Source organism: Myotis yumanensis, unplaced genomic scaffold (genome assembly GCF_028538775.1).
Source record: "Myotis yumanensis isolate MYYU_CA2020_CCGP unplaced genomic scaffold, mMyoYum1.0.hap1 SCAF_17, whole genome shotgun sequence".
Classification (NCBI taxonomy): Eukaryota; Metazoa; Chordata; class Mammalia; order Chiroptera; family Vespertilionidae; genus Myotis; species Myotis yumanensis.
Genome location: NW_027223768.1, coordinates 29,464,128 through 29,488,129, shown reverse-complemented (window position 1 = coordinate 29,488,129; position 24,002 = coordinate 29,464,128). Strand labels below are relative to the sequence as shown.

Sequence of the window (24,002 nt, the reverse complement as noted above, 5' to 3'; positions counted from 1 at the left end):
CTTCTCTAGCCTCGGGCATTTGTTCAGCCAAAGTATAAGAAAACCTTGTTTTTCCTCTTAATAAAAGTCTGTCTTTAAAGGTCAAAATAGGGGTTTTATGGCATATACTGCATGCAACCAAGCACTTTAACCTAATTGAATTTGCCTTTCTTTTCAGTTTTTCCATCACTCACAGCATTAGTCACTCTCACCAGGAGAGAAGTAAGTAGCACAGATATAAATGCAAAGGCATCTTCAAAATGTGCTGTTACATTTTTTTCCAGCATTCAGGTCAGCAAAAGATTTCCCACTTTTCTGTGGTTCTGCTCATTTTTGTCTTTTTATGTGGTTGTGAAACTAGGCAACTTTTTCAGAGATGTGTCAGTTGGGTGGCTTATAAGAAACCTAAAACTCAATTCCACAATGAAGAGTTTCACAGATCAGCTAATCCAGAGAGCGGGCTTCAGGATCAGCTCCGTCCAGCCACGAGGGTGCTTCCTCCGCAGTGCCTCGGACTGAGTCTTCCTCCAAGGCTTGTGAGCAAGCTGTTTCCCCCCATAGGAACCAATGGCTGCAGCGACCAGCCAGGTGGGAGCAATGCAAGTGTCCGTTGTCAGATAAATAAATAAAATGTGGGATATTGTTCAGCCTTATACAAGAAGGAAATTCTGATACATGCTACCACATAGAACCTTGACGACAAGCTAAGTGAAGTAAGCCAGTCACAAAAAGGCAGCATCTCCCGATCCCACTTACCTAAATCGTTAAATTCTTAGAGACAGAAAGGAAAGTGATGGTTGCCAGGGGAGAGGGAATGGGGAGTCAGTATTTAATGGGTGGAGTCTCCGTTTGGGGACATGAAAAACGTCATGGAGATGGGTGGTCGTGAGGCTTGTACAACAGTGCGAATGTAGTGAGTGTCATTGAGCTGGACACTTAAAAATGGTTAAAACGGCACCTTTTATGTTATGTATATTTTACCACAATTTTTTTACAAAGTGGTGACAGTGGCCTCAGGATTCCCACCACCCTGAAGAGGACTCTTTTTTAAGGGAAAGGATGTTTCTTTGCCACCACTGGCTTCCTGGTGCCTGCACTGGGCCTGGTCCACGGAGCTTTTGAACAACAGTCATGAATATTGTCCCATGAGTGACCAGGCCCCCAAAGCTTGGCAATTCTAATGCATGACCATCGTAACCTGAGTCCAGTGCTGTCTGCAGTCCAGAGCTGGTAACTGCTATCTGTGGATTCACCCAGACACTCTGGGGAGCCAAGAGTCTCATCCCACTTCCGGGGCCTGTGATAAGGCAGAGGAGAGATGGAAGCCACATCCCCTCACCCTGCCCGACCTCGCCCGGCTCGTGCACGAGATCTGTGTAGTTCAGCCTCTGTTCACTGACCACCACACCGCTAACCAGCTGTGTGCTGACCACACTGCCCCTCACTGGGTAAGACAGATAGATGATTTCAAATCTTTGATTTCGCTTAGAAAATGAAAACACTAGACTCCAATCTTCTATGCAAGGTGTGGTCGTGCAGGGGGATCCTGGGACAGCACCCCTCCAGGGGCAAGTAAAATCAGGGCATTGTTCACACTAAGATAAAAGACTATGGACCAGGGCCAACCCAGCCAACCTTCCTGCCGTAGGAAACCACAGACATGGGGAGGACTGTATGGCTGAGCCACCGGGGCCTGGAGCAGCCTCCTTCAGATGACAGCCTCCCGTCCTTGGGGTCCCACAAGATGGGCCTGTGGGGCTTCCCTCATCTCCCTGCTGCTAAGGCAGAGGTGAGCTCAGCCTACGAACATCTGTAGCATTTGCAGGGCCCACATGCCTGAGAGTCAGCGGGCACAGCCCTGCCTAGAACCCCGGGGGGCCTATGATAAGGCATTTTGCTGTGGCTGGGAAAAGGAACGCTAAAAACGCCAAATGGACCTCCATGTTCTGCAAGTCAGAAGCCAGCCTGAACAGAAAAGGCCCCGATGTTGGCCTCTGAGAAAGGGTGTGGGAGCAGGATGGAATGGAAGATCCCAGAGAAGCAACAGCCTGTCCGAGAAAGGGCGGCTCTTTCTGACTTCGCCCCTGCCCCTGGTGCCTGGGGGACAAGAACTGACTCGGGGAAAGGACAGAGGCAGAATGGGGGTGGGGGTCTTAATAAACTTCACTCTCAGAAATAAAAGCAGAGCTGAGGATCCACCTGCGTTTCCAGTTACCTTCTCAAAGGGGCTCAGGGACCACCAGTCGGGGGTGGGAGGCGGGTAGGAGAGCTCAGCTACTAGTATGTTCTAGAACCTTTGCAACTTGCTGTTTTGATGGTTGCTTGTCTGTTTTCCCACGGGGAAACCAGCCCAAGGAAGGAGGGCCTGTGAGCCTGTGTTGGGGGCGGAAAGGGGGGAAGTCAGCATCCACTCCCAGCCATGCCTGGGCCCAGAGAGCAGAGTGAGAGCTCTCCCCAGGAGAGGACATCCACAGGGTCCCTCTGACTTGACCCCGGAAGGAGGGCTGGGGTCACCAGGGGAGGCTGTAGGCCAAGGAAGAGGCCTGGAGGGTTGCAGGAGCAGCCCACGGCAGGGGCTGGGGCCTGGGAGGTGGAGTTCATAACATAGAGCGGAGGACGTCAGAAACAGCCTGCTCATGAAACAGGTGTGTGTGTGGATCTCTTCATCTCCAGCCAGAGATTCACTCGCTGTGTGACCTTCCTGTCTCCCCCGATCACATCTGAGCCTCAGTTTCCTCATCTGTGAAATGGAGATAATCCAGTAATTGTGATGAGAAGTGTGAGCTACTAAGTGTAGACAGCTAATAGAGGGACTGATGGAGAGGAAAGCTTGATAATGAACAAATGGTAGTTGTCCTGTCCCCCCCTCCACCACCCTCCCCTCGCCACCCCCCCCCCCCCCACACCCGTCCTGCTCTGCCCCTTCCCCGGGGCTGAAAGGCTGACCTCCCTCCAGGCCTCTCATAAGCCAAGGTTAAGGCTGCAGCCCACGGTCAGAGCAGGGCTGGGATTGTGGGAAGTTCACTGCCCCACAGACCCCTGGAAGCCCTTGGTGTGTGCTGATGTCCGTGGCCTGGAAAGTGTGGGATACGCCAAGGCTTGGCACCTGGGTGTCCACGCCCCCGAACCTCAGGCACCCTGGGATCCAGGTTGCCTTGGTAAGAGGCCATCACAGTCATGGCCTTGGCTCTGTGCAGGCAGGTGACGTGACCCAGCTTCCCTCCTGCCTGCCCAGCCTGCCCTACCCCCACCCCCAATCCCAGCCAAGTTCCACCGGCCAGGCTGTGTTCCCATGTTCCGTGCCTCATCCTGCCCAGAGGGCACGGCTGCTGGGGGAGGGAGGGATGCTCGGGGAGGAGCTGCCCGGACAGGCCCAGGTGGTGGGAGTCCTCGTCTCCCCAGGTCGGACAGCACCAGCCTGGCATCAGCCCGAGCTGCCGTGCGCCTGCCAGCTCCTAGAGTCTCATTTGCTTATCAGTGTTTGTTTTAGAGGCTTCTGGGAAGTGAGTGTCTCCACCTGAGGGAAATCTTTAACTCTGGGGACTTGTGACACCTGAGACTTTGAACTCTCAAGACAACCCAGCACACAGTTGGCTGCCTCAGGCCTGGGGTGGGGACAAACCACCTCAGCCCCTGGCCTGGCAGCCACCCCCACCCCCTACCCCGGGGCCCAGGGTTGCGTGGGACTCCTGCATGTCCCAGAAAAGAGAAATTATAAGCACTTCCTATTTCTCCCATAATTCGTTTGGATTTGTTTGACTCTAAAAGTAATGTCTATTCGAGTAAGTTGTGGCTGTGTTCTTGTGATGACCTATTCGTAGAAATCCCAAATGTCCCCCAGTTTGAGAAGCAAGGGTGGAGAAGTATGTTCTGTAAAAATCTCTGCTCAGTAAATAACTTGTTTTTGGTAATCCTTACCCAGTGATATTTTTTCCATTGATTTTCAGACAGAATGGAAGGGAGGGAGGAGCAGGGGTCGGGGTAGAGTGTGTGTGTGTGGCTTGGGGGGCGGGGGGGCGGTGCGGGGGGAGGGAGGAGTGGAGAGAGAGAGAGTCGTCAATATGAAACAGACACGTTGATTTGTTGCCCGGGGCTAGGGATCAAACCTGAAACCAGGTACACGCCCTTGACTAGGAATCAATCCCAAGACCCTTCGGTCCACGGGCCGACACTCTAACCACTCAGCAAACTGGCCAGGGCTCAGTGAATGACTTAAAAGCACAATTGATTTGGCAAGGCCCAATGTTTTCAAATTGTAAAATAGATGCTAAAAACCCCTATTAAATCTGGTAGAATTACAAAAGAAGCAGGTTTAATATAGTGAATTTGCAAAGATTAAAGGAAAAAATCAAGTTATTCTCACCACACAGAGATAACCATTTTGGTATACATCTTGGTATATCCAAGATATTATACTGCATATGCTACTCTGGGTCATGGTTAGTATTCTAACTTTGGCATTTCCCCACATCAATCAATTAACATTCATTGAGATTTTTAATTTTTAATGATTGCATAGTACCCCATCATATGGTCAAATAGAGTGTGTTGTTTTTTTAACTATTTCCCTTTTGGCATTTAGATTGTTCCTACTTTTTGCTCTTATAAAAAATGTTTACTAAGCATCGTTGCACATTTCTCTGAATTCTCCTAAAAGTGGAATTGCTGGTCACAGGTAAGACTGTTTGAAGGTTCCTGGCACATCCAGCCTTTGCTGGTTTCTCCCTTTGCTTCTATGAAAACTGTGCCCACCTTGAGATAAAGCAATCTTTGCCTGAACTTGCAGTAATGTTCCGACTTTGTCCTTATATGTTTGAATTATAATCCATCTGGAGGAATCATAACACTAATAATAATACCAGCTGGTGTTTACCAGGTGGGGACTGTGATTGGAACACGGGGCTAAGAACTTCACACACATTATCGCATGTACCCCCTACATTTATGCTAGGAGGCAGGAACTCTATTCCCTCTTACTATAAAGAAATGGAGATTTTTGAATTTAATTTGGTATATGGGATGCGGTAGGGCTCTAGCTTTATTTTCCCATATTATTCCAACATCACTTACTAAACAGCTAGTCTCTCTCCCGCTGACTTGAACATCACATTCATAATTTCCTTTAATACACAGGCTCTTTCCTGGGCATTCTCTTCTTTTCCATGGAGTGGCCTGTCCTTCCTCCATTCCTCTCTGTTTCATAGCTGAAGCTCGTCATGTATTTTAATGTCTGGGAGTGCAGATCCACCCTGTTCTTCTCTTCCCTGAAATGTCATAACTCTTTTTGTACATTTATTCTTCCAGGTGAATTGTCCCACGTAAATCCATTGTGTCAGATTTTTTAAAAACTTAGATATTTGTATTAGGATTGCATAAAACATACATGAGGGCGCATGGCATTTTATATTACTAAGGTTTCTCACCATGGCGTGTTTTAGCATGTCTTTAATGTCCCTCCATGTGGTTTGGCAGATTATTCATTGTGATTAATGTGCATTCCTGGAAACTTTATCCTTTGGTGTTGCTGTTGTAAGTGGGACCTTTGGCATTGCAGGTCTCCCGGCCTGGTGTCTGTTGCCGGACAGTCCCAGACCTAAGGGCAGCCAAACACCTGAGCTCATTGAAGTCCCTGGCCAGCCCAGCAAACCCCAGAACCCAACAAGAGGAGGCTCCATTAGGCAGGCCCCGCTGCGGGCAGTGGCACCCAGAGGGGCAGGTCTGTGGTCCTAAAGCAGTGGTTCGGGGTCAGAGAGAGTCTGAAAAACTACGGACTCTCAGAAAAATGCCCAACATACTGCCAATACTTCCAGAGGATTAACAGACAGGCCAACACACATCCAAGGGCTGTAATTCACATCCCTGAACTAAAAGGATAGTCAGCAATGGAGTCCCCCGGGCGGGCGTGCCGAGGACACAGCCCTGGGGCCTACGTGAGCTTCAGGGAGTCATCTCCCGCTCTGAGAGTCACCTCCCGCTCTGAATCTTTATTTTCTCCGGGAGAACAATTATCCACCGAGTCCAGTTGTAGCATCATTAGGAGATCAACTGAGATCATGTTGCGGAAAGTGCTTTGAAAACGGCAGCTAAGTGACCCAAAGGTAAGAGGCAATTAGTGCCGGAAACAGGAATCTAACGAGGCCCAGCCCCGCTGTATGGGGAGGTGTATGAGTTTCTTAGAGAGCATTTTCGGCTCCCATGCTGCCCCGCCTGCCAAGAACGTGGCCTTTGCCCCGGGAGCGGCTGATGAAGGCCCTCGCGGCTCTCCACTTCGGAGGCCAGGAGACTGTTGTGCTGACCCAGCTGAAACCACGATTAAGTGGCTGGATGTTGGAAAAGAAGTGTCGGGGCTTGTGGTTCACAGATATCAGTTTCTGGGTTGTTATAAATATTAATAATTAATTCTTTCCTGCGTGCTGGAGAACAGCCAGGAGCCGAGGCAGGCCTTGCCCGGGGTGAGCGAGGGCAGGTCGGGCTGTCTCTGCGTGACCACAGGCAGGCCCTTACATCTTTCCTCCCTGACCCCCGGGGTCCGCACTGTACAGGGAGGGATTTGCAGGTGCAAAATTCTGCAAAATAATAAATCAAGTGCCTGAGGAGGGAAACATAAAGGCCTTCCAAGCTATCTTCCTGCTCCCAGCAGTTGATGCCACCTGAACTCATGCCCCAGTTTGAACTCCAGACACATCAGCCTGCGTGCGCGCGCGCACGCGCGCGCGCGTGTGTGTGTGTGTGTGTGTGTGTGTGTGTGTTAGGGGTGGAGTGGGGAGAAGGGCAACAGAGCATGTCACTGGGAACCTCTTTCTAAGCACAAACGCTGCTCCCTTCTCCCCGGGATAAATCTGAGTCAGGAAAGGGATACACAGCCACAACCAGAACCCCAGACTCTCCAGAGCAGAGGGCAGAGGGCAGAGGGCAGAGGGAGGGTAGCAAGGGGATTAGCAGGAGTATTTGAACAGCCTACTCTCAAAACCACCTCCCCTCTAGGGCTCCCAAATGGAGGACGGGAGGGAGTGCTGTCCTTTGACCCTCCCCTTGGAGAGGGACCCATCTGGGCATGGAATGTCCAGTTCCTGGCTCAGCAGCGGGCATACAGCAGGAGCTTAATAAAGGACCCTGGGACAATGAATGAGGCCGTCTCCCATGCTCTGCTTAAACCTTCTTACATCTTTCCTCTGCTCTCCATCTGCCTAGTCAGGTGTCTCCTCTCCTGACTTGTGCTGAAATGGCACCTCCCGGGATACCTCCAACAAACCCCCAGGTCTCCCACGTTTGTGGCCCCAGCCCTGTGTCCTGTGTCTGCTGATCCCACTAAGAAGCCGCCTGTGTATGCAGCAAGGACTACTTACTGAGCAGCACTACAGGCTATCTTTATTATGCCTCTTAAACAATGCACAGGCTCTGCCCAGACAGGCAAAATTGTGGCCTGTTTCCTGAACAAATCTAAGAAATATTGTCACACTCTCCGCCTGGTAGGGTGGTAAGAGAAATATCCATTGGGCTAATGAATTGATTGGTTTGGGGTAAATGTTCAATGAATTCAAAGTTCAACTCTAAGAGCCATTTCACCCCCTGGGTGCCCTTGGTAAGTGGCTTCAGGAAAGCTAGGAGACCTCATGTCATTGCTCAGGTAGTGGTAGGGATGGGTCCCCAGCTGACCCTTGCATGGCTCTCCTCTCCAGGTGACTGGTCCGTGAGCTAGTCTGGCCCAATCTGTCCATGGCCACCCTGAGAGCATCTACTACTGCCATCACTGACAGGTGTAACTCCTGGGCTCTTCTCTTGGCACAGACAACCCATTGGCCACCTCCTCTGTCCCCAAAGGCGCTGCTCACCCCTGAAGCATAGTTCTAACTCCCATTCAGCACAAGACCCATGTGTAGCCTGATGCCTCAGCCAGATTCTTTCTCTCTTTTTCCTTTTTATTGATTTTTTAGACAGAGAGGAAGGGATAAAGAAATAGAAACGTCAATGAGAGAGAAGCATCATTGATTGGCTGCCTCTTGCATGCCCCCTACTGGAGATTGAGCCCACAACCTGAGCCTGTGCCCTAACGAGGAATCAAACCAGCAACCTCTTGGTTCATTGGTCAACAACACTCAACCACTGAGCCACAGCAGCCGGGCCTCAGCCAGAGTCTTACTGAAGATCCCCATGGGGACATGCAGAAAGCCGGTCTCCTCCAGGCTCTCCCACCCCCATGTTGCCACAGTCCCTAGCACAGGGCTTCCCCTCCCCCCAGCTCCTCCCACTGTCAGAGTTCTTCATGGCAATCAGGGCACAAAGACCCTCTGCTTTTGCCTCCTCACTCTGGGCTTCAGCCTGGAGCCGCAAGGCCAGCCCGTGAGTCTGACCACCCATGTCCCCGACCTTGGTCCATCTTCTTCTCACCCCCCTGGCCTTGGGCGGAGCGGGGTCTTCCCCCTTCACTTTCAGCCTTGCTACCCTCACAGTGTGGTCCATGCACGGCAGCATCAGGATCACCTGGCCACTTGTTACAAACATGGACTCTCAAGCCCCACTCTGGACCCCCCGATTCAAATGTTGCATTTTAATGAGATGCCCAGGAGACTCATATGCACAGCCAAGCCTGAGGAGCAGAAGTGCTCACATCGCATCCAGGTTGTTTGCTGTCCTTGCCTGATGTCAGACTCCAACCGGGTCCTCACGGTTGGTGCTTGACATATACTAACAGGAGCTCAGCAAATGTAGGAAATCCTCTTCTCTCTTGCCAAAGCCCGGTGCTGCCAACTCAAAAATCTTGCCTCGGTGCCTGTGGTGTCACACACTGAACAGTGACTTTTTCTTTCTCTCCATATTCTTATTATAATAATCCTAATCCTCCCCCAGGCATAGCTCAAAAATAAGGGTGGGGAGAATAAAGAGGCAAAGTACAGAACTTTGAAAGAGCAGAACACACTAACATATTCCCCAAACTGCTCTGCCAGCGACAATAGCATTTGCTGAGTTGAGTGTGGGAGATGCCAGCAGCCTGAATAGGGGGGTGGGGTAGGGGTAGGGTTGGGGGGGATTGGAGCGGAGGAGAGAGAGCCCAGGGCCTGGGCATCATACATACTACGCAGGGCATCTCAGAGGGTGCTTCTCTCACCACACGGTGTCCTCTTTATACGGGTGCTAGGGAGAGACCTCCAGATGCTCCCACATTTCCTGTGCAGGTGGAGTGCCCTTATTTCAGGGGCCTGCACAGGATAAGTAAGCCCTCCCCCCCGCTTTTGCCTTAGCTGCTAGGAAGCTTACAGCCAAATCGTTTGCACAACAATAGTGTGTAATTGGGTACAATATTCACGTTGGACTCATTCCTGGCATCACCCTTCCACTGTACTTTTAACGTATGCATCTTATTAAACCCATGTTTTCTTTTTTATATTTTATTTTATTTTATTGTTTAAAGTATTACAGATAGTAGAACATATGTCTCCTTTTTCCCCCCATCGACCTTCCCCTGGCCTCCCCTACCCCCCAGCACATGCCCTCACCCCGCCCCAGTGTCTTGTGCCCATTGGTTATGCTTATATGCATGCATACAAGTCCTTCAGTTGATCTCTTACCTCCCCCCCCCCCCCCGCCCCAACATTTACAGGGAACTCATACAACTCAACAAAAGAAAAATAAACAATCCAATAAAAAAAATGGGCAAATAGAATCTTTTCGAAAGAAGACACTCAGAAAGCCAAGAGACACATGAAAACATGCTCAAAGTCACTAATCATCCGAGAGATGCAAATCAAAACGACAATGAGGTACCACCTCACACCTGTCAGAATGGCTACCATCAACAAATCAACAACAAGTGCTGGTGAGGATGCGGAGAAAAAGGAACCCTCGGGCACTGCTGGTGGGAATGCAGACTGGTGCAGCCACTGTGGAAAACAGTATGGCGTTTCCTCAAAAATTTAAAAATGGAACTGCCATTTGACCCATGTTTTCTTATAAGCCGCTTTAAATCTTTCCGGAAGGCAGGTGGAATGAATTCACGGACCGGCACAGTTCCAGGCCCCTGACTACCGTTTGCCCCACTTACGGTGTCACTGTCCCTTTCTCCAGAGGAGGAAGCCGAAGTTCAGGGAGATGCAACAAACAAGCCCGAGGCAGGGCCGCTGCCAAGCGCGTGTCAGGCGTCGGCTCTGCGTTCCCACTCTGGCCTGATAGGAAGCACCTGGACGCGGTTCTTGTGGCAGGTGGGCCAGCCCTGTGCTGAGAGGGAACAGAGGGGAGATGCATTGTCTGACTGGTAGGAGCCCGAGTCTCTCCACCAGGCATCATGGGGGTTTGCCCAGCCTGCTCCGGGGCAGCCAAACCCTGGTGGGGAGGCTCCTGCCTGCTCTGTCCACTGTGCCCCTGGTTAACGGGCCATGAAGCTTCTGGAGAGCAGAGCCGGGCAGGGACTCTCTCTGGAGCAGCAGCTGCTCCGTGGGATGTGCAGGGCTGCAAAGGCGGGTGCCTGCCTCGCTGCCAGGGTGAGTTCTAAGGCAGGGGCTGTGGGGCCCCCCGGCTGGCACTCCAGGCAGACCGGTTCCTCAGAGGCTCCAGGGAAGACGCACTCCTCCAGGGAAGTTAGGATGGATCCCACAGAGACACAGGCGGCTTTCCCAGAGAACGAAGGCAACGGAAACGATTCGTGCTCTTTTAAAAAAGCAAATGAAGAAGAGCCCATGGGTTAAGACCCTAGCTGTGCGTGTGCTTTAAAAATACATACACATACATGTAGACACACACACCACAGACCCCATATGCAGAGATACCCTGCCCCATGCCCCTCCCCACCCCATCAGCCCCTCCAAATACGGTGTCCAACTCAACCTGGAAGGGAACAACCACTTAGGCAGCTCTTCGGCAGCCATGGACGGGGAGGCGCGAAGTGAGCCAGGTAATGGGGCGGGCAGGGCCACCCACACCCAGATTCCATCAGCCCAACCCTCCACAGCCGGGCCCTGGGGAAGGCAGCTTTCACCACCCTCCTTGCCCTGAAATCCATCGTGCAATATGGGTCCCTGGTTTCCCAGCTGCCACGTCACAGTGGACAATAACCCTTCCTCGTTGGGGCCTATGAACCTCTCCATTCCTTTTAAAACGGCTGCTGGTGTCACCATTGCTTTCATCCTCTGCTAATTGGAGGAGGGCAGCCCTGAGAGTCTGAGGGCTAGCTTGCCTGGAGGAAGGGGCTTTGTCCTGGAAGGAGGACTAACACAGTCCCTCAGGCAGTGACAGGCCCCTGTGAAGTGGTCCCTGGGAGGAAGCTGGGCAGCCCAAGGAGGCTGGGCATCGGGGCTGGGCCTTCGAGGGAATGGGGAGCCATAGGTGGAATGATGGAAGTCACTGAAGACCACCTATCCCCCCCCCACACCCCCCCCCCCTCGCCCCCGGCCCTCACTCTCCCGTCTCCTCTAGCGCAGGTGTGAAGGCGGCTGGATCCTAACCGTGCCAGCTCTGCGTCCACCCTTCCTTCGTCATTCAAACATCTTGGGTAGAGCCATGGGTTAGCACCCTTAACCCTGCAATCCTTACGGGACACTGGGTGGTTTGGGAACAAAGCTGACCTTTGGCGGTCTTTTGGAGGGTCATAGTTAAAGGCTTTGGAGTCCAAAATGTCAGTTCAGAGACCAGCTGCTTCTTCCTAGCTGTGATGCGAGCTTCGGTTTCCCCATGAAAAACGTGGCACTAATGATGCCTATTCATCAGGAAGGTTGTGAGGAGTGAATGAAATAATGGACCAAGGCATTTAACCGAAGCCTGGCAAGTCCTCTCAGTAGCAGCCAATCGCACCGGCTCCCGGGAAGGTGGCAGGCTTGCCGTCTAACAGGACCATGGCGCCACCTTGTGGTTGCTGTCGCTCAGGACAGCTGGCTAATCTTACTCAAATCCTGACGCTTTTTCAAATGCCTATGAGCAGGTAATGGTAAGTTTATGTTGGTACTGTATCTAGCCGGGCATCTTAATAAATCCTTTATTTTATTTTTTAAATTTATTTTTATTGTTGAAAGTATTACAGATGTCCCCTTGGTTGGTTTTTTCCCTCCCAGTAACCCCCTCCATCCCGCCCCTGCCCCTATCTTGATAAATCTTAGAGATGCTAGAGAAGTATCATTTGAGAGGACTCTCCCATCAGAGATCCTCTTCTAATCTACCATCATTGCCCTTAAACCCCAGATGTTCTCAGCTTTAGGGGTGAAGAGGAAACACGGTTTTGTTGGCTTTGGTTTCCTGTTGTACCCCTAATCACCACCTGTTCCAAAATGGCAAACCCCCATTCCCTGTCCCCTTTCCTGCTTCATCCTGCTCCTTAGCACTACCAATCTCAGCTCGTTTTCTATCCGGCCTTATTGGAATGGAATCTCCATGAGGGCAGGGATGTCAGTGTTTCTTTATTGCTCTATCTTCAGCACGTTAAACAGTGCCTGGCTCACAGCAGCTGCCCAATTGTTTGTTGAGTGAAAGAAGGAAAGATGAAGGTGGAGTCTGAGGTAGGGAAGTAGAGCTCTCTCAGCATGCCACAGATTTGAAAATGAAAACTTACTTCCTAAGAGAGAAAAGGAGTTTCCTGAAGAAAGGGCTGGTTTCGTGAGTGTGCACCAGTGCAGTCACACTGGCAGGCCCCACACATAGAAGGGCTTGGCATTCAGCAGGGCCCGGCCCTTGGGGTTGATTGTTCCACAGTTACGGTCTGGGAATTCTTAATAACTGTATCTTTGAATTTGTGTTTTGTAAGTCAAGTCCGGTGAACAATAGTAGTGCCTGAGTGGGAACTTAAGACCTCAGTTCATGCCTGGCCTTGCCTTCCCCCACCAGGCCCCCCAGTTGGTGCACCAGCCTCCTCTTCCTGTCTGTACCCCATGACCACTGCCACACCCTGCTCCCAGCAGGGGCCTGGGCCTGGGCAATGATCAGGGTTGAGCACCCATGCCCCAAAGCATCTCAGAGCAGGGCATGGCAGCAGCTGCCCCCCAGTGCCTTTCCTCACTCCTGGGGCTGACAGACCCCTGGCATGGCTGGTGGGCAGCTAGCTGGAGGCCCTGTCTTGGCAGGTCAATCCAGGTACAGTGATCCAGGAGTAAAGTACCAGCTAGGAGGTGTAAGGATCCTCATGGGAGACCTGTTTGCCGTGGGCTGGGACAGTCAGTGGGCCTGAGGGAGAACGAGATGCCTGGCTCCACCTCTCCAGCCTGGCAGTGATAGGTCTGGTGGCTGGAGGGAGGGTGTCCCCAGGTAAGCACCAGGGTTAGGGGTCCCCAGGGGCCTGTCACAGGGATCTATCTGTGTGCTTCTCTTCTGGCCAGCTTGAGGCACCCTCCCGGATGAGCCACAACATACGAATTACATAATTTCAGTGATTCTCCACATGAGCTAAATGTGCCTTTTGCATTTAAAACTGACATCACACAACATAAAAGATGAATAGTAAAATGCATGCTAATAATCCAAAATTTTGTTTTTTCTTCACTGAGAACATTAAGTCGCAAACACCACCACAATAAACAGAGACCTTGAAAGAAAGGATAAGGCTGTCCATGTACCTTTAATGCTACTTGTTCCCTGCTTTTTGAACAAGGCGCCCACATTTTTATTTTGCACTGGGCCCTGCAAATTATACTCAACATTTGTATTGAAGGGGTCAGAAGGATTAATCTGTGGGTATTCCATGAAACCATGGTAATCAGTCTGCTTGTGTTCGGATAATATCAATTGTCTTTTTGGAACTACATTACCAACTGGGCAGTAAACCTGTAATAAAATAACTAATAAAGGAGCTCTATTTTCCCATTATTAACCCTTCACAACTTGGTCTTATTTCATTAAACTAAAAGGATAGCACTGCTAGGAAAACATCACATGAAAAACGTGATAGGCACAGTAAGGACTGCTAATTCATATTAAAGATCAGACTTAAAAAATAACCCATAAATTTCCGTCAAGGGTTGGGTCTATTCCAACAAATTTTAGCTTAGATCATGTGCCGAGCCCGCACGGCCATGGGTGAACCTGAGGGGGGGCTGTGAAGGATTAGAAAAGACAGACAAAAGAAGAAAGATGGGCGCTAGGTGGGACACTGCTATCCCTGGCCTCTACCTACTCCATTCAATAGTACCCTCCCACCCCGAAATCATTATCATTTAAAATGTTTCCAGACATGGCAAATGTCCCCTGGGGGGCAAAATAGTCCCCAGTTAAGAGCCACTGGTGCAGATGAATTAATTAGGGGGGTGGTGAAGTGCCATTGCAGCCCCTGTGAGCATCGGTGCCTATGAATCATAAACCCAACAAATGCAAGAGACACAAATACAGGAAAACTAAAGAATTCGTTTACTTAGTGAGAAACAGATGAGCCCATGACGGCCGGCTTATATACAGTTAGGTAGAGTAAAAAGGAAAAAAAAGAATATCAACATCACAGTGATGGATTTTCACAAAAGGTGACAGATTTTGCACTAAGAGCAATGGGATATCAATAAGTGATATCTATAAGCAAGATGTCATAATATCAGTGACCAGTTCGGATCCAATTTGGTTTTCTAAGCTCTAGAATATTTAAAACCTCAGACTTGAGGTTGTAAATCTAGACATGACAACTGTAAGCACACCACTCAGTCGTGTAAAACATCTCAGTAAGTGGATACATATGTTTTTCCTGATATTATTTTCCTCCAACATTTAGAATGTAATGTTCCAGTAGTAATCACACATGGGATTAAAACCCCAACCAAGAAAGTATCATTCTTTCTGTAAAGTGTTCTTTTAAAAAAGAAAAAAAATGAAAGGTGTGGACGTTTTGTACAATTATTGCTGAAGGACAGCAAAGGCAATTCCAAAATATCACTCTTACTGTACAGAAAGGCACGGCTCACGGAACCAAGATTATCAAGCTGCAGCAGGTGAACATCAATCAGTCCTTCGGGGCTGGCCATGTCAGATCCCGCACACAGCACTGGGCCCTGCCGGCTAGCGCATGCCCAGGATCTGTCTGCTTTTCAGCTGGTACGTTTGCTCAATGTCCGCCAGGGCTTGCGCGCGCAGCTGGGCAGCATGGAGCCTCTTCTTCAGGTCTTTGCACTTGGTTTTGGAGGAGAGCTGGCTCTCAGAGTTCTCACTCCTCAGGACATTCTCCTTACTCTCTCCACTGAAATGAACTTTCTTCTTAAGTATTGAGGATGGAAGAGCTAAAAGTTCTTTAGGAAGAAAAAGGGTTTCGAGTTATTTGAACAGGTTTGTCACACTTAGCAAAAATACACCCTCTTTCAGTTCATTTGAAATCTGGAACCTATCTTAGTATCTCTGGGAGTTTGGGAGCTTGAGGGTGGTAAGAAATCAGTCTTTTAAGCCACAGCACTGAAAAAATAATCCTGGAATGTGCCAAATATCAAGGAACTTAGGTTTTATTCCCTTAACAATCAACTTTTCTCTTGAAGTCAAATGCTTTGGGGATTATGGGCCACAATATAAAAGTTCTGAAAATCAGTATCATCTACTCCATTCTTGAAAACAAGTGCCATTCTACCTAGAACACAGGGCTTCCAGAAAAGTATGGAAGCAGAAACGCTTTTTATGGACACTTACAGTTTGGGTTAAATATTCAAGAACACTTCCTTCAAAACTAATTAATTGACTGAAATCTTGCTTCAAAAAGAAACTAAGCAAATTCAGGGTGGAAAAGGAAAATCAAGTAAAGGTATAGCAAAATAGGTGAACTGGGCTTTTTACATGAAAAAAAATTTACTTGAAATGGTAGCACTATTAGCTACTGACAGACTATCCGGAGGTTGGAGACTTGAGGGCTTGAATTCCAGAACCTGTTTGTTTTTTCCTTTACATTCATTTAAAGGAAATACATTCAAATTTTATGAGTTCATTGTATGAGCCATTGTGGACAAACAAAGGCCCTATTCTCATAGGAGGAGAGAGACCAGAACCCAATAAACAAGGACAAATGAGGACTATTTGAGGGGGAAATAACACTGAGAAAGAGAACAGGGGTGCTGGCGGTGGCCACAGTGATGAGAGCCGCATAATGAGGTGACTTTGAGCAGAGACATGTTGAAAGTGAGGAAATAAGAAGCCACCGGGTTATCTGAGGAACAAACTCCAGGCCAAAGAAAAGGAAAGGCCAGGCCGAGAGGTAGGAGTAGGCTGCAAGGAACACTGCCCTCCAATTGTGCCCCGACTTCCTTTCTCCAACATTGTTTCTGCTTCAAAGCTCACTGGGGTTTTTTTAGCCTTAACTCCATTGTTTCAAACATACCCACCTTTATTCCCACAAATTCCTATACAAATACCTATGTAACTTGCAAATCTCACTAATGGAATAATTTTATAAGAAAGAAAAAAGTGTTAAGCCCAGTCGGTGTGGCTCAGTGGTTGAGCATGGACCTATGAACCAGGAGGTCACTGTTCGATTCCCAGTCAGGGCACATGCCCAGGTTGCGGGCTCCATCTCCAGTGTGGGGCATGCAGGAGGCAGCTGCATCATTGATGTTTCTATCTCTCTCTCCCTTCCTCTTTGAAATCAATAAAAACATTAAAAAACGAGAAGGCCTACCAAAGCCCCTCGAAAGCAAACCAGTGCCCATTTCCTCACGCGCAGCAGCCTCTGTCTGTGGAGCTGGTTCTCCTACCTGGACCGCTGGCCAGGGACAGGAGCCTCTGCTCCTTCAGCAGGCTGTAGTTCCTCATCAGACTTTCTGCTCTGGCCAGTTTGTCCTCCGCCAGTCTCTCACGAACACAAAGCTCACGTTCCTTCTCTTTAGAAAGGCATGGAATGAGAAAAAGATTAGCAAGTGGCCTTGGGTAGAAAACAGTTTACACGTGCTAATCTTCCATTTTCCCTAATCACTGAGACCCGCTTGCTGAGCAGCGATTAGTAATGCTCTGAGAAAGGTTTCTCGCGGGGTTCCAAAGCCACCCTGACCATGCTAGTCTGTAGCACCTGTCGCCTTAGTGGAGTAGACAGACTTTCACCATCAAAAACTAAGTAGCACTTGCCCTAACCAGTCTGGCTCAGTGGACAGAGCGTCGGCCCGGGGACTGAAGGGTCCCAGATTCAATTCCAGTCTAAGGGCCTATGCCTGGGTTGTGGGCTTGATCCCCACTGGGGGCATGCAGGAGGCAGCCAACCAATGATTCTCTCTCATCATTGATGTTTCTATCTCTCTCTCTCTCTCTCTCTCTCCCTTCTTCTCTGAAATCAAAAAATATATATATTTTTTTTAAAAAAACAACTAACTAGTACCTAATCAGTGAATAGCCCTGAGTATTTATAAAGCTAGAATATCTTGTACCCACATTATTGAATTGCCAGAGCATATTTAGTCCTACACACTGTAGGATTTTAGACCTGGACTGTGTTGGCTCAGCCACAGGAGTAATGGTTATTGTAGAAGTTAGCAAATCCTAAGATCTACCTTTGCAATGGAAAAACTGTAGTGTATGTATATGTTATGAAGCAGAAAGAAAAAAGTAACAGCAAAATGTAATGTACACATTAAAGTATACAAACTCTATAGCAAAGTATAAGTTAAGCCCAACAATAGCAGAGAAAGAGGCAGCTCAACAGGAAGATGCCAGAAAGCTTAACTTACATATTCTACAAAGCACAGTTTGGTTTCTCAAGTATTTATAAGAAGGTTCTCTTTTTTCTTAATAGTTTTTTACATGTTTTTATTGATTTCAGAGAGGAAAGGAGAGAGGGAGGGAGATGGAAACATCAATGATGTGAGAGAATCATTGATCGGCCGCCTTCTGCACTCCCCACATTGGGGATCGAGCCTGCACCCCAGGCATGTGCCCTAACCAGGAATTGAACCTGCCACCTTGGCATATTGGGATGACGCTCCAACCAATTGAGCTATCAGGCCAGGGCAAGAATGTTCTAATCTACTCATTTAAAGAGTTTCACACTCTCCTTTGTTTCGCCCCCCATCATTCAGACTTACGCTCCAGTCTTTCCTCTCTGGCTTTGAGGGCTCGCTCTCGCTCCTGCAACTGTATTTCCTTCAGTTTCAGCTCACTTAATACAGGGTTAGAATCCTGCAACTTTTCTGGTTCTCCAGATCGTCGCCCCCTTCTCTCAGGATTTCTCCTCTGCTCTTCTGCAACCAAGTCTGCTATCAAAGGGCTCTCCAGAATTTCTTCAACAGAAGGTCGATGGTAATCCTGGGGAAAAAATATTCAGTGTTACAGTCACCTTTTGTAACAGAATACGCATCCCAAAAGAACGGCTACATTAAAAGGGCATATATTTCCAAGGCAAAAGAAAAATTCGTTTCTGGATGGGCCTTGACTATCTGGAAAAATAAGTTCACTTGTGGCTTAAATCCATGAGGTTCTAGGTCCAAACAGTAATGCAGATTTTTACTTACCTCTGATCCCCCTTTAACCTAAAGGCTTCATCCCTGTGCAGGTGCTCAGTAGCATGGCCAGGGTCTGTGTTAGGGCATCTCTAAACTACAGGAAGCAGGATACTCCCTCTCAGCCCTTAAATCCCATTACTTCATCTGTATCCTTCTTTGTAATCCCACAGCATTTAACTTTACATCAGCCTGATCTCTTGGACATTTCCCTCGCCATCCCATGGCCAGATTTTTTCCACATAATCTCTTAGAGTTATTTCCCCTCCACTCTTCTTACCCTCTCACTGCCCTAACCATCCCCCCCACCCATACACACACACACACACACCCCTATCTCTCAATTGGAGCTAGAGGCAGAGTAATTAAGTCTTATTGTGGCCCCTTCCACACCATCTGCCACGCTGAGGTAGGCAAGGACACGGGGAACTAAGGATCTGGATGCTTCATGCAATCTTTTCTTGCTATCGACCATCTGTTAGCATGGAGTGAGTGGGAGAAGACAGAGAAAGCACAGAGGGTAGGCCAGCAAGGATGTGCAATTTGCCAAATTTATGTAAGTTTTCACTCGTGTTAACAGAGTAGATTTAGCTAAGGAAATACATTTAATGTTTCTTCAGTCTCATTGCTCTACGGGAGAGAACACATACCCCAAAACTTAATTGAAAGATAGAAACAGACAAAATAATCTTATAATCTTTACCTTTAAATTTAACATCCTTGTAATGATGTCATTCAACTCATCAGAGTAACGATATGGAATTCGCCTGAATTTGCCTTCTCGAATCTTCCCAGCTAATTCTTTCTGGTTGAAAGCTGTAAATGGAGGCCTGGAAGAAAAAAATAATAATGATGTAAAAATAAAAATATATTAGGAAGCAAATCTTTTGCACAGTTTAAGCTCCAGTTTTTATTTATGTTTCTGCTTCTGGGATTTTCTTCCATAGCTAAGTTTCCTAACTTTGGTGCTGCTGACATTTGGGGTCACATAGCTCTTTGTTGTGGGGGTGTCCTGAACATCATAGTATTTATTTGCACTATCGCTGGCCTCCATCCACTAGATGCCAGTAGCTATCCTTGTTTGTCACAACCAAAAATGTCTTCAATGCCAAATGTCCTCTGGGGGGCAAAACTGCTTCACTCTCCCTGGCTGAGAATCACTGCTCTACAGAATAGCTTAGAAGAGAAAGAACTGGAGCTCTTTCTTGGTCTCCAAATCGCCAGAGCTACCCCCAGATCTTTGTTTATCTCTTCCATAGGCCTGACCTATCTGCTCTCCCCTTGAGCTGAGCACCAGTCTAACAAGGAAACATCTAACCAGGTTAGGAGTTTGAACAAGTCAACATTAAGCCTCAGGGGTTATATTATTAATTTCTAAATAATTTTTTTTACCTGTCCACCTACTTTAATTTTAACCCACGGTATGATTCTTTCAGATTTGAATACAAATGGATGGTCAAACAACTGAACCCAGTGAACGGTGACAAACCCCTGAGTATAAACCTCACACTAGAAATCTGTCTTCAATATACTTACATTAATGCACACAACTCATACATCAAACAGCCCAGTGACCAGATATCCGATTTCTCATTGTAGGACATGCGACTCATCTGCTCCTTAAGGGGGGGAAAGGTAAGAAAGTATGAGGAATTAAAAGTTTATTTTGTTTTAAAATGTATACTTTGTCTTCAAATTTACAGTGGAAAAAGGCAATGACCTTATCCTAATATACTTTGTCATATATAATTCATTCAATTCTTTTTCCTTCAGATGTTTATTGTTACTAGAGGTGAGGCACTGACTATTCAAAGGTGAGTGTGAGACCTCTACCCTGGTGACATTAATAATCTAGAAACTGCTTTGAAAGAACCAGAGAAAATTTCAGAATAACCAATACATACATCTGGCCCACATTTAAATGGATGTAGACATAAATGGCTAAGTGAATTATTCATTTATATTTTTCCTTCGTCTACTGTATAAACCACACTAACTAACATCCTCATTTTCCATTTTAATTGTCTTTCTCACACTCTCAGGAGCAACAGAGGGCACAGAGACAAGTACCAAACTCTTCAGGAGGCTCCCTAGTGCTTTAAGTCCAACAGGTTGAGTCTGATACCATTTCCTGGCAATGCCTCAGAGAAGGCCAAACAGATCTAATTACAAGGGCAGGAGGGAAAAGGAACAAAAGAATCACGTAGGTTTCAAATTTTCCAAGAACCACGTCTGTATAATTTTCCTTTATGTTAAAGGCTTTCTATTTGGAATTTGATCCAGTGAGAAAATGACACTGTGCTGGCCATGTCTAATATTAGTGAAAAACAAAATCACTAATACAAAGTTTTATACTGTAGTCAGACTGGTTAACATAACTAAAAGAGATTTAGAAAAGCCCGGAAATGTTTATGAACTGCTAAAACAATTAACCCCTCTGCACCTTTGTACACTCAGATTCCAGATACAACCCCCTGGTGCTATCACTTTTTGGTTTAAGCTCTTCAGAGAGCCATAAACGGTTCATAGCCTTTGACCCAACCCAGCAATTTCATTTTGAGAGCTATCTGCCAAGGAAATGACCAACAAGGAAGAAAGAATAATTCACATGCATAGCAGTGCTCCTTAGAATGGTGAGAAATTTTGGAAACAAAATATTATCCAGCAATCAAGGAAATAGATAAGTAGGTAGACTCAGCAGCTTCCTTGTAGGAAAAGTCAACAAAAAAAGAACAAATACTAACAGTTAACACTGTAAAAACATGTTATCTGAAGTGAGTGCGGCTCTGAGCCCCGAATCTCCAGGCACAAGAATCATCCAGAGAGTCTGTTAAAAGGCAGAGTCCAAATTGAAAAGTAGGAGAAAAACAGAGCAAGGACCTGTCCCGAGATCCGAACTCACTGGACTGGGGCTTGGTCCAGGGTTCTGCATTTGAAAAGCACACCAGAGGAGGCCAAGCTGGTGTGCAGGGCCTACAGCTCTTGACGCCAGAGACAAAACCTGTTTCATCTTTGTAACTTAGCATATGGTAGTCCTTTAATAAAAGCCTGACTTGAATTGCTGATATAGTTGAGTTTAATGGTCTGGTGGTCCATTTGGAAAATATATAAATTAAAAGTGAAACAGTGTTATTAATTTTTGGTTATTGGATATTACTAAACATACAATCAAAACGACTCACTTTCCCTGCATCTGAATGCTTAGCATTAAGAGGTTTAAAAAGTACCTAAATTCTGAAATACTTACGGGAGACATGTAATAAGGAGTGCCAACAAATGTTTTTGCAAAACTGGTATCGTGGTTTAATATTCTAGCTAGCCCGAAGTCTCCAAGCTTAACGTTTTGCTTGCCATCCAGGAAAACATTGGCTGGTTTCAGATCCCGATGGAGCACCGTATGACCACCATCACTTCGTCTGTGACATTCCTTTAGGGCCAGAGTCAACTGAGCCATCACTCGAAGAACAAACTCTTCCTCCAAGTATTGTCTGAAATCAAAGCAGTTACACAGCAGATAACTCCTGAATAAAACCATTACAAAGAGGAGATGATGAATTATCTAGTGTACAAATAGGGAAATAAATATCATAGTTTGATATGAAATATGGGTATTGATTCACAAGGGATTTCCTAAAGTTCTGCAGACCCACCAAATACTAGAACACTCTTCCACATCACTAAGTACTTCGTCCCTGATCCTAAAACAGAATGCTTATCCAAAGCGAAACTGGGCCCACTTTCATCTTACATTGAAAAGAATCACTTACCTTTCCTTGGTTCCCTTTGTAATTATACTAGCCAGGTCACCTCCTTCGCAATATTCCATTACAATGTACAGTGTTGTGTTGGTTCGGTCAATAATGCGATCATAGTAACGGACGATGTTTGGATGCTTCAGTTCACGAAGCAAATTCACTTCAGAAACAAGCATTTGTTTCTCAGCTTCTGTCATGGAGCCATAGTCAAGTTCTTTCCAAACTAATATCTGAAACAAGAATTCCCAAGGTATGAATGAACTCAAAAATGAAGATTGAGAGCTCCATGATCACCATCCCTTTGTCTGCGACATTCCTTTAGGCACTGAAGTTTAGGGCCAGTCATCACTCACTACTTTTCTATTAAATAGATCATATAGTCATTATTCTCTGATTTAGTTCAATGAACTTAAGGACCCCTGAATTTAACTCCATAACCGTCCTCTAATTTTTAAGCAGAAAAGAATGCAAGGGGAGAGAGGGAGAAGAGGCACACTAGGCTTCCTCTAACCCCCTCCCCTCAGTCCCTTTGTGGGAGGCTGGCAATGGTGCTTTGGTCAAAAAGGTGGGGCAGAGACAGTCCAAGTCCCTGACCATTCCAACCAGGCAAGCTTTTCCAGGGGGAAAGACCTGAGGACCTCCCTCCATCTGCAGCCAGGCAGCTTCCTCTCCATTGTTTCTTTCTGAATAAAGTCTCCCTACACACACAGGAGAACTATGAAACCAATAATCAGATTAAAGGGTATGTTAAATGAGTACAGACTGCCGGGCAGAAAGCTCCAGGTTCTTCTCGTGGCCCAGAGTTCTACTCTTCTCTAAACTGCCCAGGAGCCCCGAGGGGTAGCTGGGTTGGTTGGAGCGTCCTCCCAGACACCAAGGTTCAAGGTTGAGGTTTGATCACCGGTCAGGGCACATACAAGAAGCAACCAATAAATGCATAAATAAGTGTAACAAATCAATGTTTCTCTTTCTCTCTCTCTCAAATCAACCACTCAAGCAATCAATAATTTTAAATTTCAAAAATAATAAAGATAGTTCAGGAGTTACCAGTGAAAGGCCCTTAGCAGGTCGAAGAAGAAAAACAACAACAAAAAACAGGAAGGAAATGGAAGAGAAAGGGAAACAGACAGGAACATATCCCTTGCGAGACCCAGTACAAACACAGATCGCCACCAGCTGGCGAGACCGCTGCAGGGACCGGACTCGGAAGGGGGCCCGCGCTCACCTTGCCGTCGCTCTTCCTCCGGATCTTCTGGCAGCGGCCGTAGGAGCCGGTGCCAATGGTGTGCAGCACCTCGTAGTCCTCCGCCCGGGTCGGCATGGCAGGGACCGCTGGGGACTCCTGCAGATCGCGCCGCAGCCGCGGAGCTGGAGCCACTGTCTCCAAAGCGTCTCCAAGTCACCCTGCTGGCCGCCACAGCCCGCGGCTCAGTTTAACCGTCCCGGGCCCTGACCTCGCAGTCTATTGGCCCACAGCGAGGCGGCTTCGCCTCTTTGATTGGCTAAGAGGACCACAACACCCTAGGCATCTTGGGAAGGCGTATCCATAGGCAACCGCGTCGGCGTCGGTATCGGCGTCTGCTTTCTACCCCTAGGGAGGAAGAGGCGGAGCTAAATCAAAGGGAGGGCGGGGGATAGAAAGTGGCTTCGGGCAGGTCTCTGATACTCTTGGCCCTCGGGCCGAAGTCGTCAAGGTAACCGAAGTAACCGAAGTCCAGAGACCTCGCCCCAGACTTCTTTGCACCCTGACTCAACCAACTGCCGCATGACCTTTGCACTGTGAGCCCTCTCTCAGGTTCCAGGACCCGGAGCCTGGGCGGGATCAGCCCAAGACTTAGTGAGAGCTGAGTACAGAGGTGAAAAGTACAGTCCCGCCCTGAAGGAGGCACTTGTGACTGCTGACTGTGATGCGGGA

General features: G+C 47.8%; 1 protein-coding gene across 1 annotated transcript; it reads right to left on the bottom strand.

The window, feature by feature from the left end:
- Nucleotides 1-14,282: 14,282 nt before the first annotated feature.
- On the bottom strand, nucleotides 14,283-23,503 carry NEK2 (NIMA related kinase 2). Its single transcript, XM_070395987.1, has 8 exons — nucleotides 23,313-23,503; nucleotides 22,100-22,317; nucleotides 21,580-21,820; nucleotides 19,869-19,951; nucleotides 19,036-19,162; nucleotides 17,919-18,138; nucleotides 16,602-16,727; nucleotides 14,283-15,158 (listed from the first exon to the last, which is right to left on the bottom strand). The coding sequence occupies exons 1-8, from the start codon at nucleotides 23,406-23,408 to the stop codon at nucleotides 14,932-14,934; spliced, it is 1,338 nt and encodes a 445-aa protein (XP_070252088.1). The 5' UTR covers nucleotides 23,409-23,503; the 3' UTR covers nucleotides 14,283-14,931.
- Between the last annotated feature and the right edge of the window lie 499 nt (nucleotides 23,504-24,002).

Coding starts and splice junctions, on each gene's coding strand:
- NEK2 (XM_070395987.1), bottom strand. CDS start 23,408: ATGCCGACCCGGGCGGAGGACTACGAGGTGCTGCACACCATTGGCACC. Junction 21,821..22,099: donor ACAAAGGGAACCAAGGAAAG/GTAAGTGATTCT, acceptor CTTTGATTTCAG/ACAATACTTGGAGGAAGAGT. Junction 15,159..16,601: donor GTCCCTGGCCAGCGGTCCAG/GTAGGAGAACCA, acceptor TTCTTCCTAAAG/AACTTTTAGCTCTTCCATCC.